The sequence below is a fragment of the Alosa alosa genome, chromosome 1 (genome assembly GCF_017589495.1).
Source record: "Alosa alosa isolate M-15738 ecotype Scorff River chromosome 1, AALO_Geno_1.1, whole genome shotgun sequence".
Taxonomy (NCBI): domain Eukaryota; kingdom Metazoa; phylum Chordata; class Actinopteri; order Clupeiformes; family Clupeidae; genus Alosa; species Alosa alosa.
Genome location: NC_063189.1, coordinates 22,988,690 through 23,001,746, shown reverse-complemented (window position 1 = coordinate 23,001,746; position 13,057 = coordinate 22,988,690). Strand labels below are relative to the sequence as shown.

At 39.6% G+C, this 13,057-nt stretch overlaps 1 protein-coding gene across 1 annotated transcript; it reads left to right on the top strand.

The window, feature by feature from the left end:
• Positions 1–988: 988 nt before the first annotated feature.
• LOC125307877 (transmembrane protein 144-like) lies at positions 989–11,115 on the top strand. The gene is made up of 12 exons (XM_048264013.1): positions 989–1,282; positions 1,409–1,585; positions 1,679–1,801; positions 2,330–2,429; positions 3,271–3,351; positions 3,459–3,537; positions 4,232–4,308; positions 5,246–5,364; positions 5,952–6,071; positions 6,339–6,436; positions 10,532–10,585; positions 10,691–11,115. The coding sequence occupies exons 1-12, from the start codon at positions 1,207–1,209 to the stop codon at positions 10,772–10,774; spliced, it is 1,188 nt and encodes a 395-aa protein (XP_048119970.1). The 5' UTR covers positions 989–1,206; the 3' UTR covers positions 10,775–11,115.
• Positions 11,116–13,057: the final 1,942 nt, after the last annotated feature.

Below are 13,057 nucleotides of genomic sequence, written 5' to 3'. Positions count from 1 at the left end.
TGTGTGAGGGGAGGAGGAAAGGAGACTGATTCATGGACTGAAAACTGAGGCTCACTGCTAAAATGAATCACTAATACACTAATCCCATAGACTCTTGATGTAACAGCGCCTACCAGAGGTGTAGACAGACACTACATTCAACATCACCATCAGGCATTACATTCAGGTTTACAGATTAAATTAATTCATCATGGGGGGAATTAACCTACTGTAGGCTACCTGTGTCTTGTTTAGTTGTGTTTGTGTGCGTATGTGTGTTTGTGTGTGTGTGTGTGTGTGTACGACACTCAGATCAATGAGCTGCACAAAGAACAGTACAACATCCTCAACCTCAACATCCTCAATCTCCTGCAAAATCATGAGATCAAAATGAACTGAAATATTGAACACTTGATTCATATGCCTTAAATATTAAACATGCATAGCTCTGCTGAGGCTGGAGACTGTCACATTCTGTGCTTGCATGCTGTGATCAAATAGGGGGCACACGCACACACATGCACACACACACACACACACACACACACACACAACACATGAGTTTAAAGCTAAGCTGCCGTGCAGTGACATTTTTTCTACTGCTTTACTAGTTCATCATTAATTATACATCTGGCAGTTGCTTCATTTTGAGACAAACCCATCTCATTTCAGGAAGGAAGCTCTTGTTCGCTTAACAGCCCATTGACAGTCATTCCACATTCCAGCCACTGTGCCTCAAGATGTATGAGGTTAGAGGATGAGTAAGGTGGTCAGAAGTCATGAGGTGGTCAGAAGTCACGCTCTGGCTCCAGGGAAGCTTGGTGTTTACAAAGTTAAATTATCCTGAAGAATTTAAAAGTTAGGACATATTAAAATGAGCAAGTAGCCTATAGTGATATGTGCTGTTCGAGTGACTCATGTCAGGAGATTCACTGACCTTTTGTGCCCCACTCTTGATTTGCCTACCTTCCACTATCATGTGACTTCATGTCAGCTGATGTGATCAACACGGAAGTGTGGAGTTGGGTTTTCTTTTGTTGTCTATGTATGTTTGCTACCCTCCCACATTGTAGGATAGGCTAAGTGCTGAATGGGGACCTTAGAGAGGTGCAAGGAAGCCGTAGCCTATAGAATACGGAAATGTTTGGTAGGGAAAAGTAGCCTAACGACGGAGTATCCTGTCAGTTCTTGATAACCCACTACTGCATGCCCACTGCCTAAACAGCGATGGATCGTTGCGCGGTTCTCCTTGCTCTGTCCACTGTGCTGTGCATGACATTCGCAGCTGATCAAACAAACAGAGGTAGGGTTGATATATTTTATGTTATTTTATTTTATTTTACATTATTTTGTATAGAAATCCGCATGCTTGAATATTGTGTTATTAGATTACTTTGTTATTGACGAGTTCATTACTGTCGGTTCAAAGATGGACACCCAGAGGAGCAGCTACCTGCTGCCGAGCTGTCATATTCCCTACTTGGGAATATGACCACTAATGGCACAGATGCCACAGAAATGGCCTACGGTTTTATCTCGTGCGCTGTGGCCGTGGTGTTTTACGGGAGCAACTTCGTCCCTGTGAAGAAGATAGACTCTGGCGATGGTAGCTTTTCTCATCTTCTTTGGGTTGTTTTTTTCTCACATTGTTGTGCATAAATAACAGCATAGTCTCTCTCTCTCTCTCTCTGTATGTTAGGAATGTTTTTTCAGTGGGTCCTGTGTGGTTCTATATGGCTGGTGGGTCTGGTCGCAAATTTAATACTAAACTGCCCCCAATTCCGGCCCCTGGCAATGCTAGGAGGAGTTATCTGGGCCACAGGTAAAAATGTTGACTGTTTATATTGTTTGGAAGGACTGTTGAAATTTTCCAGTGTAATATGATATTCTAATATAATTATGGTTATGTGTAATAAAATGAAAGTATTGTAAATGTTATTACAAATAGTAGTGCAAATGTTTTATTGTGATTTGAAATGTATTGTGGGTCTCATGCAGTCTTTTATGAAGCAGTTAGTGACATCATGAAGAGTTAATGAAAAACCCTCTACATCCGTCTGACCACTTATATTTTAAATGGGCATTTAAAATCAGGCTCCTATAGGTTTTTGCCTATAAATCGATATTTCAGACCAGGAAGAGAGTGGTATTTAGTGGGTTTTGAAGATAAATTATTTGATTAGCGTATACTATGTGTGGAGAGCATCCACTCACCATCTTTATCTAATTTTTGACGCATTTAGAGGCTTTTGCATCTGAACCCTTCATATATCAAACACTTATCATGGTCAACTAAATCAGCCTCTTTAGTGGTGATAGTCAGCTGTCTTGATGAACATTTCCATTTCAGGAAATATAACAGTGGTGCCCATAGTGAAGACAGTTGGTCTAGGGATGGGAATTCTCATCTGGAACTCCTTCAACCTGCTCATGGGCTGGGCCAGTTCAAGGTGTGTGTGTGTGTGTGTGTATGTGTGTGTGTGTGTGTGAGAGAGAGTGTGTGTGTGTGAGAGAGAGAGTGTGTGTGTGTGTGAGAGAGAGAGTGTGTGTGTGTGAGAGAGAGAGAGAGAGAGAGAGAGAGTTTGTGTGTGCGAAGAAAACGTCTGCTGCGACTGTTGCTACAAAATTTTAAAGCTAAATCTAAATGACAATCAAACAGAGGTTGGACCAAAATCAAAGCGAGACACTGTTCTCTTAGTAATTTTGGGAACTTGGATCACAACTTACCAACCACAAAGGAACCTTATCTTCCCATGCTAATCTTTTAATTGTGCCCAAAGTGCTTCACAAGCAAAGTGGAGAAGCTGCTTTTATCCATTATGCACCGAAGCTATGGAATACCTTGCCTCTGTACATCAAACAGGCAAATTCTGTAAACATCTTTTAAAAAAGAACTGAAAACATACCTGTACATGAGAGCTTTTAGTTAACACACTTTTATCGTGTAGCCTATTTATTCACATTATTTTACATTCTACTGCTGCTATTTACAGGGTCTTCCTATTTGCACTGCATTAATTGTATTGTATGTGTTGTATCTATCTCTTTACCATCTTGTGAATTCTAATGTTTACTTAATTCTAAATATCTGATGTTTTATTTATCGTTTTGTTTCTTTGTTTATATTATTACTTTTTTACATATATTATTTTATTTTATTTATTATTGTGTTTAATCCTCCAAATGTAAAGCACGTTGAGCTGAATTCTGTGTATGGAAGGTGCTATACAAATAAAGCTTATTATTATTATTATTATTATTATTGTTATTATTATCTGTGTGTGTATACAGGTTTGGCTGGTTTGGCATCAAAGCAGAAGTGGTAGGAAACTCTGCATTAAACTACGGTGGAGCTGCGTTGTGCTTAGTTAGGTAACTACAACATGATTGTGACATGAATATACATATCTCATACTTATTCATGTGTTGTTACACGATTTGTTATTGTTCTAAATATATTTGTGGGTCTGTGTTTTCAGTGCCCTTGTGTTTTTCTTTGTGAAGAGTGATGTCCAGAGTGGTCAAAGAGCAGAGGAGACACCTTTACTCATAGATAATGTATGTCCCATGAAGGAGTTGAGCTCCTGCAAAAAATATGTATTTAGCTTCTTGGGTTACATTTCATTTGATCTGATATAGAGTAGGGCTGCTCAATTGTTGCAATCGCAATATGAACCAATTATTTAATCGTACAAGCTACAAATAATCGTGCACAGTTAGTCACACAGTGATTTTTATATTCATGTCATCCTCCTTGACCAATACTCCAAATGCCTTTTTAAGTTGTGTCACTTCTGATAGGTGAGTATGCTTAGTGCGCGAGAAGCATAGAACTTCTGATTGGTGAGTTTCACAGTCAATCAAGAGTGCTGTCCTTTTCATGCAATAGGCATGCTCACCAATCAGAAGTGGCACAACTTAAAGAGACATTTGGAATATTGAACTGAATCAATTCATTGACATTCAAAAATTAAATCACAAATCGCAATCACAATTGCAATATCTGTCAGAAAAATCGCAATTAGATATTTTCTCCAAATCGTGCAGCCCTAATATAGAGTACTTGGTCTGATATACAGTAGATATGATACTTGTGTAAGCTGAATTGTGAAATGTGCAATCCACAAGCATATTTTATGCAAGCTCATGCAACTGTTATCATTTGTGTGGTGCTAACCTGGCTTGAAGGAATATGTTGTAGACCCTCAGCACTTGGTTGTCTTGTTTGTGTGTGCATGGCTCTACTTTATAGACTGTAAATCCTGATGATGTGGCTGCTTCAGACGATTCATGGGTGGATGGACTCCGACCAAATACTAAAAGACTTGTGTATGTACAACACTCATATTTTAACTTCCTGCATCACATGAAGCCAAGCACCATAGTAATTAAAAAATAAAGTAAAATAAAAATGAAAGGTATCATGCAAAGTAAACCTGTGAATCTATATTCTGTGGTCAAGGGCAAGGTCAAGGTGAACTTTATTATCCCACAAGAGGGAATTCATGTGGTCATTGCACGTCATAGTATTTAAAGACAGACACCACAGACAAAACAGTAAACACATGAAACATAACATAGAAGGAAAGAAATAGCTAAGATTATTAAGAAATAGCTAAGATTATTAAAAAATAACTAAGATTATTAAAAAAAATAGCTAATGTAACCTGCACGATTCAGCCCTGCACACGAACCCGCAAACAGCAGCACCTCAGATCGGGAGGCGAGCATGCTGACAGTTGAGCCAATAGCCCAGGCTACTGGCTCGCATGCCAGCAGCACTCTTGAGGCGTCGGGGAGTAAGGTTTACCAACGTTCCACAAGCATAGCTAAGCTAGCTGGCATCCGTTACACTAAGATTATTAACAAGTTCAAGTGCCTGTGCTGACATATGATCAGAGTGCCTTGATCATTGTCATCAAGGTCAAGGTGAACTTTATTATCTCACAAGGGGGAATTCATGTGGCCATTGCACGTCATAGTATTTAAAGACATAGAAACCACAGACAAAACAGTAAACACATAAACATTACATCAACTCCAATGATTCTACTAGCCATTTTATTATGCTCTACAGTTTTTGCTGATCCTTAGCATGCATGTTACCAAAAGTACATGATGCCAAAGGACAGAACACTCTGCAGAAGCCTTTTGTAAAACGTTGTTTAATCTCTCTCTCTCTCTCTCTCTCTCTCTCTCTCTCTCTCTCTCTCTCTCTCTCTCTCTCTCTCTCTCTCGTTCTCTTCCACTCCTCTCTCACACATAGAGGCTCTTGTATGGCTGTTTTTGCAGGTGCACTATATGGTTTTTCCTTTGTCCCAGTACTGTACATGAAAGCCCATGCAGACGATCCAGACAGTCAGTTCCATGGAACCAGTAAATTTGGTAAAGACAACCTGCTCTCAGGACACTTTGAAAAAGTCTAAGCTGCAAGATGTGCAGAACTAGATCAGATAACACTGTTTTAGTCAGGATGTACTGTGTAGCCTATGTCAGGGGTTCCCAAACTTTTCCACGACAAGGCCCCCCCAAATACCACTAGGTTCTGGCCAAGGACCCCTGTGATGTGTTATTAAACCTATCGAGAATACTACGGCAAATGTAAAAATACATTAAGCTAATCCTAATAATTATTTAGCCACAAACACTTCGCGATGGAGCATACAGTGTGTAAAAATTGTATTTGGGGCTTTCTGCTATATGAGAGCTATCACTCTACTATTATTCCCAGTCATTATCATGGAAAATATAATGTTCAGATACGGACACATTATTATAATGGCATTGCATAACAACCCTAATAGTAATAAGTATATTTAAAATGTTTCAAATGTATATATTTGTTGCTTTTATTTTTCCTTCCAACTTGCTGAGGCCCCCTGGCACCCCCTCGCGGCCCCCCAGGGGGCCCCAGCCCCCACTTTGAAAACCACTGGCCTATGTGATAAACACCCAGTTGTGTTCCCTTCTAGATCTGGACTATGTTTTTGCTCAGTTTAGCGGGGTCTTTCTCACCAGCACGGTTTACTTCCTCATCTACTGTGCAGCAATGAAGAACAAACCCAAAGTGTTCTCCAAAGCCATACTACCAGGTACACACACATGTGTTTGCACGTGCACATAAACTTTTTATTTGGATCAGCAAGTACTACTGTGTAAGAAACAGCACAGCATCCAAACATTGGCAAGCCATGCCCATGTGTGTCACAAACAGAGAGAACATTTTTCTTACCATTTTTTAATCTTCTCGCCAGATAAACGTGTTATTTTTAACATTTGCTTTGGCAACATTCTTCACAAACAGTTGTGTATGGCCTTTTAGAGGCCCAGAGGATGTAAGACTGTGTTCACTCTTTCAGGGTTTGCCTCAGGGGTCATGTGGGCAATAGCGACATGCAGCTGGTTTTTGGCTAATCACTATCTGAGTCCTGTGATCAGCTTCCCTATTATCACAGCGGTGAGTAACAGCTTGCGTGGCAGAATGCAGTAATCAATCTACAATACCATCTTATCAGACACAGATGCACCTACAACCTGATTACACTGTAAAAGTGAATGACCCAAACAGTGTGATTTAGTGATCCTGCATGCTAAGTAGACACATACAGTACAGCGGGGGAGAATGAGTAACAACATTTTTTTCAGTAAGTATACTTCCAGTGAGGCTATTCGCACCAGACATTAGTATTAAAATCACACATATAAAAAAAAATCCAAATATTAATGTCCATAAGTAGAGTTATGAGTAAAAAAGTGGAATGGCACAGGGAAAAAGTATTGAACACGCTAAGAAAAAGCAGTACACAAAGGCAAGGAAGTAGTTAGAGAGTAATTATCCTACCTGTGCAAATGAATATAAGCTGGGTTAGTACATATTGATGGGCTATAAAAAGGTTTTTCATCACCAAGGTGTCACACAAGAAACATTGGTAACACTCCACAATAATAAATAGCAAACTAGTAATTACCTAACCCTTTGTTAATATTTGTTAATTGTTACTAAAATATATATTTGGCACAAGTTAATAGTTTTAATTAATTAATTAAATATTAGTTGTTTGCATAAAATCTGTATGTTAATATTTTAACAAATCTATTAACTAATATTGTATTACTATTTGTTAATAGTTAACTAAATGTCTTTTTGGCACTAATTAACAGTTATTTCTTACATCATTTAAATGTTAAATGTTTATTTACAAACTATATGCTAATATAAAAGTTAATGATATATTATTATTGGGGGCCAAGCAGCGAAGCTGCTTTTGAAGTCTATGGCAGCCCTTAGAACCGTCTGGTAAAAAGTTGTGAAATTTGGCACACTGATTGGGGATAGTACATTGATTAATTTCACCAAGTTTTATACCGGCACCTTGAGCGCTCTAGCGCCACCAACAGGCCAAAGTTGGACTTCTGTTCACACACGTAACTTCTGACCTGTTGACCCGATTGTCAAAAATCAGGTATCGTTGGAATCCTTGGACCAAGCCGAGTTCAACGCACCCTATGACGTCATTTTCCGCCATGATGGATTTTCCGCCATATTGGATTTAAGTGAAAGTGAAACTAAAACTTCACAGGTCACATATTTTGTCCGATCGTCACCAAACTTGACACACATGCTCTTCAGACCAAGCCGCACAAAAGTTATTCCTTTTCGTCTTCGGAACTAAAACCGTTCGCGCGTAACAGCCAATCGAAATTTCTTGGTGAAGCCCAAACAGGAAGTGAGCTCATATCTCAGCAACCCATTCATCTATCATAACTAAACTCAGTATAAGGACTCATGACCCCATCAGGGGGAAGCTCAAGAAATTTGGTGACCTTTGACCTCTAGGGGGCGCTGTAATTAAGAAACATGCTTTTTGGCCTGTAGCTGCAGTTGTGCTTAGAATTAAAACGCACTAGTGGTGTCTGGTAATACTGTTGGAGGTCCTTAGGCAGACCCAAGCCAACTTGTGATGTCATCGTAATTGATTCGGCCGCCATATTGGATTTAATAAAAACACGCACAAGTTTTCGCGAGGTCACAAATTTCATCTGTTCTTCACCAAAATTGGCAGAGACCATCTTCAGACCATGCCTGATGAGTGCATTGCTTTCTGGAACAATTGACAGAAGCATTGACCTGTACCAATAATCGAAATTTCTTGTGGCCGCCAAACAGGAAGTGATTTCATATCTCAGCAACGCTTTCATGTATCAAAACCGAATTTAGTACATGTACCTCAGACCCCATCGGGAGGACGCTCAAGAAATTTGGTGACATTTGACCTCTAGGGGGCACCGTAATTGAAAAAAATGCATTTTGGCCAGTAGTTGCTGATGCACATTATTTTGCAATGGAAGTCAATGGCAGCCCATAGAACCGTCTGGTAAAAAGTTATAAAATTTTGCACACTAATTGGGGACAGTCCAATAATTAATTTCACCAAGTTTCATGCCGGCACCTCAAGCGCTCTAGCGCCACCAACAGGCCAAAGTTGGACTTGTGTTCACGGACGTAACTTTTGACCTGTTGACCCGAATGGCAAAATGAGGCATCATTGGAATCCTTGGGCCAAGCCGAGTTCACACCCCCACACACCCTATGACGTCAATTTTTGACCTCTGTGTTTAAATCACAGCAAGTGTGATCAAATCTCAGTCAATCTTTTATTTTTGATGTGAAACTGATGACAGCAAGTTCCATCTAGTTCATTCTAATGTGTGCGTGCAAGGGTGGGACGGGGTGGGATGGGCAGGGGCGGTTGCGGCGGTGGGCTGGCTGGGGGATGGGGCGGCGACAGTCAGCCCTGGTTCAGCCCCACAAAATCAGTTATGTTTTGATGTGAAACTTGACCTTGTAACTCAGCCAATCTTGGGTTGTATGGCATGGAACTTGCTGTGACTGCTTAAGGCTATATGTCTGATGCAACGGCATTGACTTACATGGTTAATCTGGCCTGCTGAACTCTCTGCTTGGCCCCCTCATTGCTGCTTGCAGCTATATTTTATCTAGCTTTTCTGAGTTTGCACACCTCTTCTTCCACTTCATCCTTATTGGATACCTTTGTGGTTGGCTGTCCTGTAAGGAGCTAGCTAATGCCATGAATATCCGTGGAAGACCGCTAACGTTAACATTAATGAGCTTAGAAACCACAACGAACTTATTCTGCCTAAATAAAGTAATGATTACTGTATTTATAACTAGTATATCTGTAGTTACAGTCCCTGCATTGTAAAATGTAAGTTATACGTGCGAGGAGGAGTGAACATTTAGACATAGCCTAAAGGAAAAGTATCAAAAGTAGCTTGTGCAAAACGTAGCTTGTGCATAAAAGTTAGCTTTTTCTTTTACCGCAGTGTGAAATCAATGACGCCAAGTGTGCGTTTCAGACTGTCGTTCAGCCGCAGGATTAACGAGTTACATAATGGATTTAGATCACTAAATAGTAGGTTTTAGAAGGCAGGCAGCAACTGATGATTGAAAATGGTTTGATGTAGCTTGATGGAAATAATTTTAAAAGTGCAGGTAAAGGGATAAGCAAGCTGACATTGTAATTATAAGGTAGCTTATAAGGCAATAGGGACTAATTATTACACACGCACACTGAAACATTTTGGAGTGACCTTTATCTTGTTTAATGATAATACAAATAATGATGATAGTAAATGTCATCATTATTTTTTGTAATTATTAAGTCTTAGTTTAAAGTTATATTTATAAAGCTTACCAAGTTTTAATACTGGTAACTTTGATTTGGTTGTTGTTGTTATTGTGTTTTTGTTCAAAAGACTAAGTTTCATATCTCTATTTTTATACATTTTATTTATCAGAACTTTAATATATTTCGATGTTCCTCTGTTCCACTGTGACAATATTATTTAAAAATAATGTTAGGGAAATCTGTTAATCTGTTAAAAAAAAATATCGGCCGATATATCGGAATATCGGATTTTTAAATCAACAAATATTAGCAGGGAATTCAAGCCAAACCGTTGCAACTCTGCCATCAGTCATTATGCCACGTGGCAGCCTGATAGAAGTTTAGTTTTTCGAGCTCACAAGCCAACGGAGAGTTGCTAGACTAGCCCTGGAAGCAAATGTAATTTGCTACCGCTAGGGTGCGTCTAGATTTCTAGGCTAGGCTTTTGCACAAATTATTTAAGACATTTCAGTAGGCACATTCAATACTTTTTTCCTGTGTCATTCCACTTTATTACACAGACCTCTACTTATGGACTTTAATGTTTGGATTTTTTTATATGGGTAGATTATCTGAGTTAAATAGCCTCACTGGAAGTATACTCCTGAAAACAATGTTGACGTGTTCAATACTTATTTTCCCTGCTGTAAGAATTGACATTTAATGCACTGATTCATGGACTTTATGGGCATGAGAGAATGTCAGATAGTTTTATATGTTATTTTGAAAATTATCTGTTTTCATCTGGAAGGTGTTAAAATACTCCCACAGTATGCGCTTAGTCTCACCTGTATATAGGTCCATAGACTACTGTATGTATCCAGTGTACTTTGTTGTGACATGTGTGTTCATGCCTTTTAAAGGTCCCAGGTCTTATTGCAGCTGCGTGGGGAGTCCTGGTTTTTAAGGAGGTGAAGGTGAGGGTGGAACTGTGTTTGAGCCATCAGATGTGCACATTTGAGTGCTTAAAGTGTTTCAAGTTGTCTCTTGATCTTCATCCCATGCTGTCCTTCTATCTGCAGGGTTTAAAAAACTTCCTGGTTCTTGGGCTGGCCTTCTGCTTCGTGGTAGCAGGCTCATTGTTGACGGCCTTCTCCAAGTCCTAATCACATATCACCACGTGGGAGCAAAGAAGTAAAAAAAAAAAAGAATCCAGGGTTTACTGTTTTTATTTTTTGGAAAAATGACATGTGATTTAAGATGTTTACATTAACATTAGACAGAATACTGTCTATTTCTTTATGATCCATTCATGTATGTGCTCTTGTGGTCAGGATGTCAGGATAGCTCAGCTGTTTAAGGTGCCAGACTCAAGGCGATAATGCTTTCCTCAGTCAGGGGCAGCTGTGGCCTACTGGTTAGGGCTTCGGGCTTGAAACCGAAGGGTTGCCAGTTTGATCCCCAACCAGTAGGAAAAATGTTGGTGGGGGAAGTGGTTGAGCACTGCTCTCCCATACCCACATCCACAGCTGGAGTGTCCTTGAGCAAGGCACCTAAAACCTCTCACTGCTCCCCGAGCGCCACTGTAGCAAGGCAGCTCACTGCTCCGGGTTAGTGTGTGCTTCACCTCACTGTGTGCTCATTGTGTGCTCTGTGTGGTTCACTAATTCACGGATGGGATAAATGCAGAGACCAATTCTTTGTATATGCAAGTATACTTGGCCTAAAAACCTGATTTACATTAACATTTTTCATTTTGTGCCAAATGTTTCATTTGACAGATGGAACTTACCAACCTCAATCCACATTTCCTTTTCCACTAAATATATTGCCTGACTTGTTATACACTTTCCACAGATAGATCAGAAAAGACAATGTGTGTGAAATTATAAACTTTAAATTTGGATATAAAAGGGTCTTTGTTTTTAGTCGTACATGAGTTTGTGGGAATTACATTTTTTTATGTAGCCTATTTGTGGGGACTTAAAGGGCTCGTGTGATGATCAGCGCGATCTTTTTCTATCTATTTTCTATTTAAATGTAGAAACCAAATGTCTTTTTGAATTAAAGAATAAATAAATGTCTTTTTGAATGAAAATATATTGAATGTGATTCTTACAATATCTGCTTAACTCCTCAGTTGTTTATTTAGGAGGAGATATTTACACTCATGTCATTTCTTAATAAGATAACAGAATAGGTTTTGACATGACTGGAAGAATAAATCTGTCCTAATATTAGAACGGATTTTATCATTTAGATAGGTGATAGGCTACAAACCAGGAGTTATAGGCTTACAGAAAGTTCCTAGGTCAGTAATCACCTATAGAGGGCCGCTCAGACAATGGCAGAAGTTATTGATGGCTCCAACGTCTCGTCACCAGCGATATGCTAATGAGTCCCAGAACGTCCACGCCCTTTTTAGGTGAATGAAGTAGGCACTTTGCTATTTCTTTTGACAGAACAGTAGGCTACTTCAATGAGCAGGCACCATGCATAAAAGCTGCTGTGTTGTATTTTGCAACAACAACAACAACAAAAAAGGATTTTTGGTTTAGTATGTTGCCGCAAAAAGAAAGGGAAGGGAAAAGAAGGGGTTTGTGGCTCCAGGCAATCAGGAGAGAGAATCCCGATGGGAGGCTGTGGGACCCGACGTCTAAATTTGTTTACGTCTGTGGTAAACACTTCGTTAGCTAAAGTCAGTCAGTCATGCTAGCTAAAGTCAGTTGATGTCCGATGTTAAATATGTCTAATCTAATAATGAAGGAATGAATTAAACTTTGCGAACTAGGAGCTGTGGTTACATGTCATAGTTCAGCTCCGAGTTGGCCTGCAACACCTAGCACTAGTGCTATTGTAGTTACCATGGTAATGATAAACAAAGCCGTTCTCTTATACCAGTGGTTTTCAAAGTGGGGGCCGGGGGCCGCGAGGGGGTGCCAGGGGGGCCTCAGCAAGTTGGAAGGAAAAATAAAAGCAACAAATAAATACATCTGAAAAATATACCTATTACTATGAGGGTTGTTATACAATTCCATCATAATAATGTGACGCATATCTGAACATTATATTTCCCATGATAATGACTGGGAATAATAGTAGAGTGATTGCTCTCATATAGCAGAAAGCCCCAAATACAATTTTTACACACTATGCTCCATCGAGAAGTGCTTGTGCCTAAAATAATAATTAGGATTAGCTTAATGTATTTTTACATTTGCCGTAGTATTGTCGATGGGTTTAATAACACATCAAGGGGGTCCTTGTCCAGAACCTAGTGGTATTTGGGGGGCCTTGTCGTGGAAAAGTTTGGGAACCCCTGTCTTATACGATGCTACACTATCGTGGTTGCACTCTGCATGTTAAATGCGCTATAAAATAGCGACACCAGTCAGGACTTGGAAGAGAGTTTGTATAACTCGTCTGCTGGCTGACCATCGCATTAGATC

What these genes read in the sequence shown, in the direction of transcription:
- LOC125307877 (XM_048264013.1), top strand. Translation starts at nt 1,207, where the DNA reads ATGGATCGTTGCGCGGTTCTCCTTGCTCTGTCCACTGTGCTGTGCATG. An exon ending in AGGAGTTATCTGGGCCACAG is followed by an intron (nt 1,802 to 2,329) that starts GTAAAAATGTTG and finishes TTTCCATTTCAG; the next exon opens with GAAATATAACAGTGGTGCCC. An exon ending in GCTTCCCTATTATCACAGCG is followed by an intron (nt 6,437 to 10,531) that starts GTGAGTAACAGC and finishes TGCCTTTTAAAG; the next exon opens with GTCCCAGGTCTTATTGCAGC.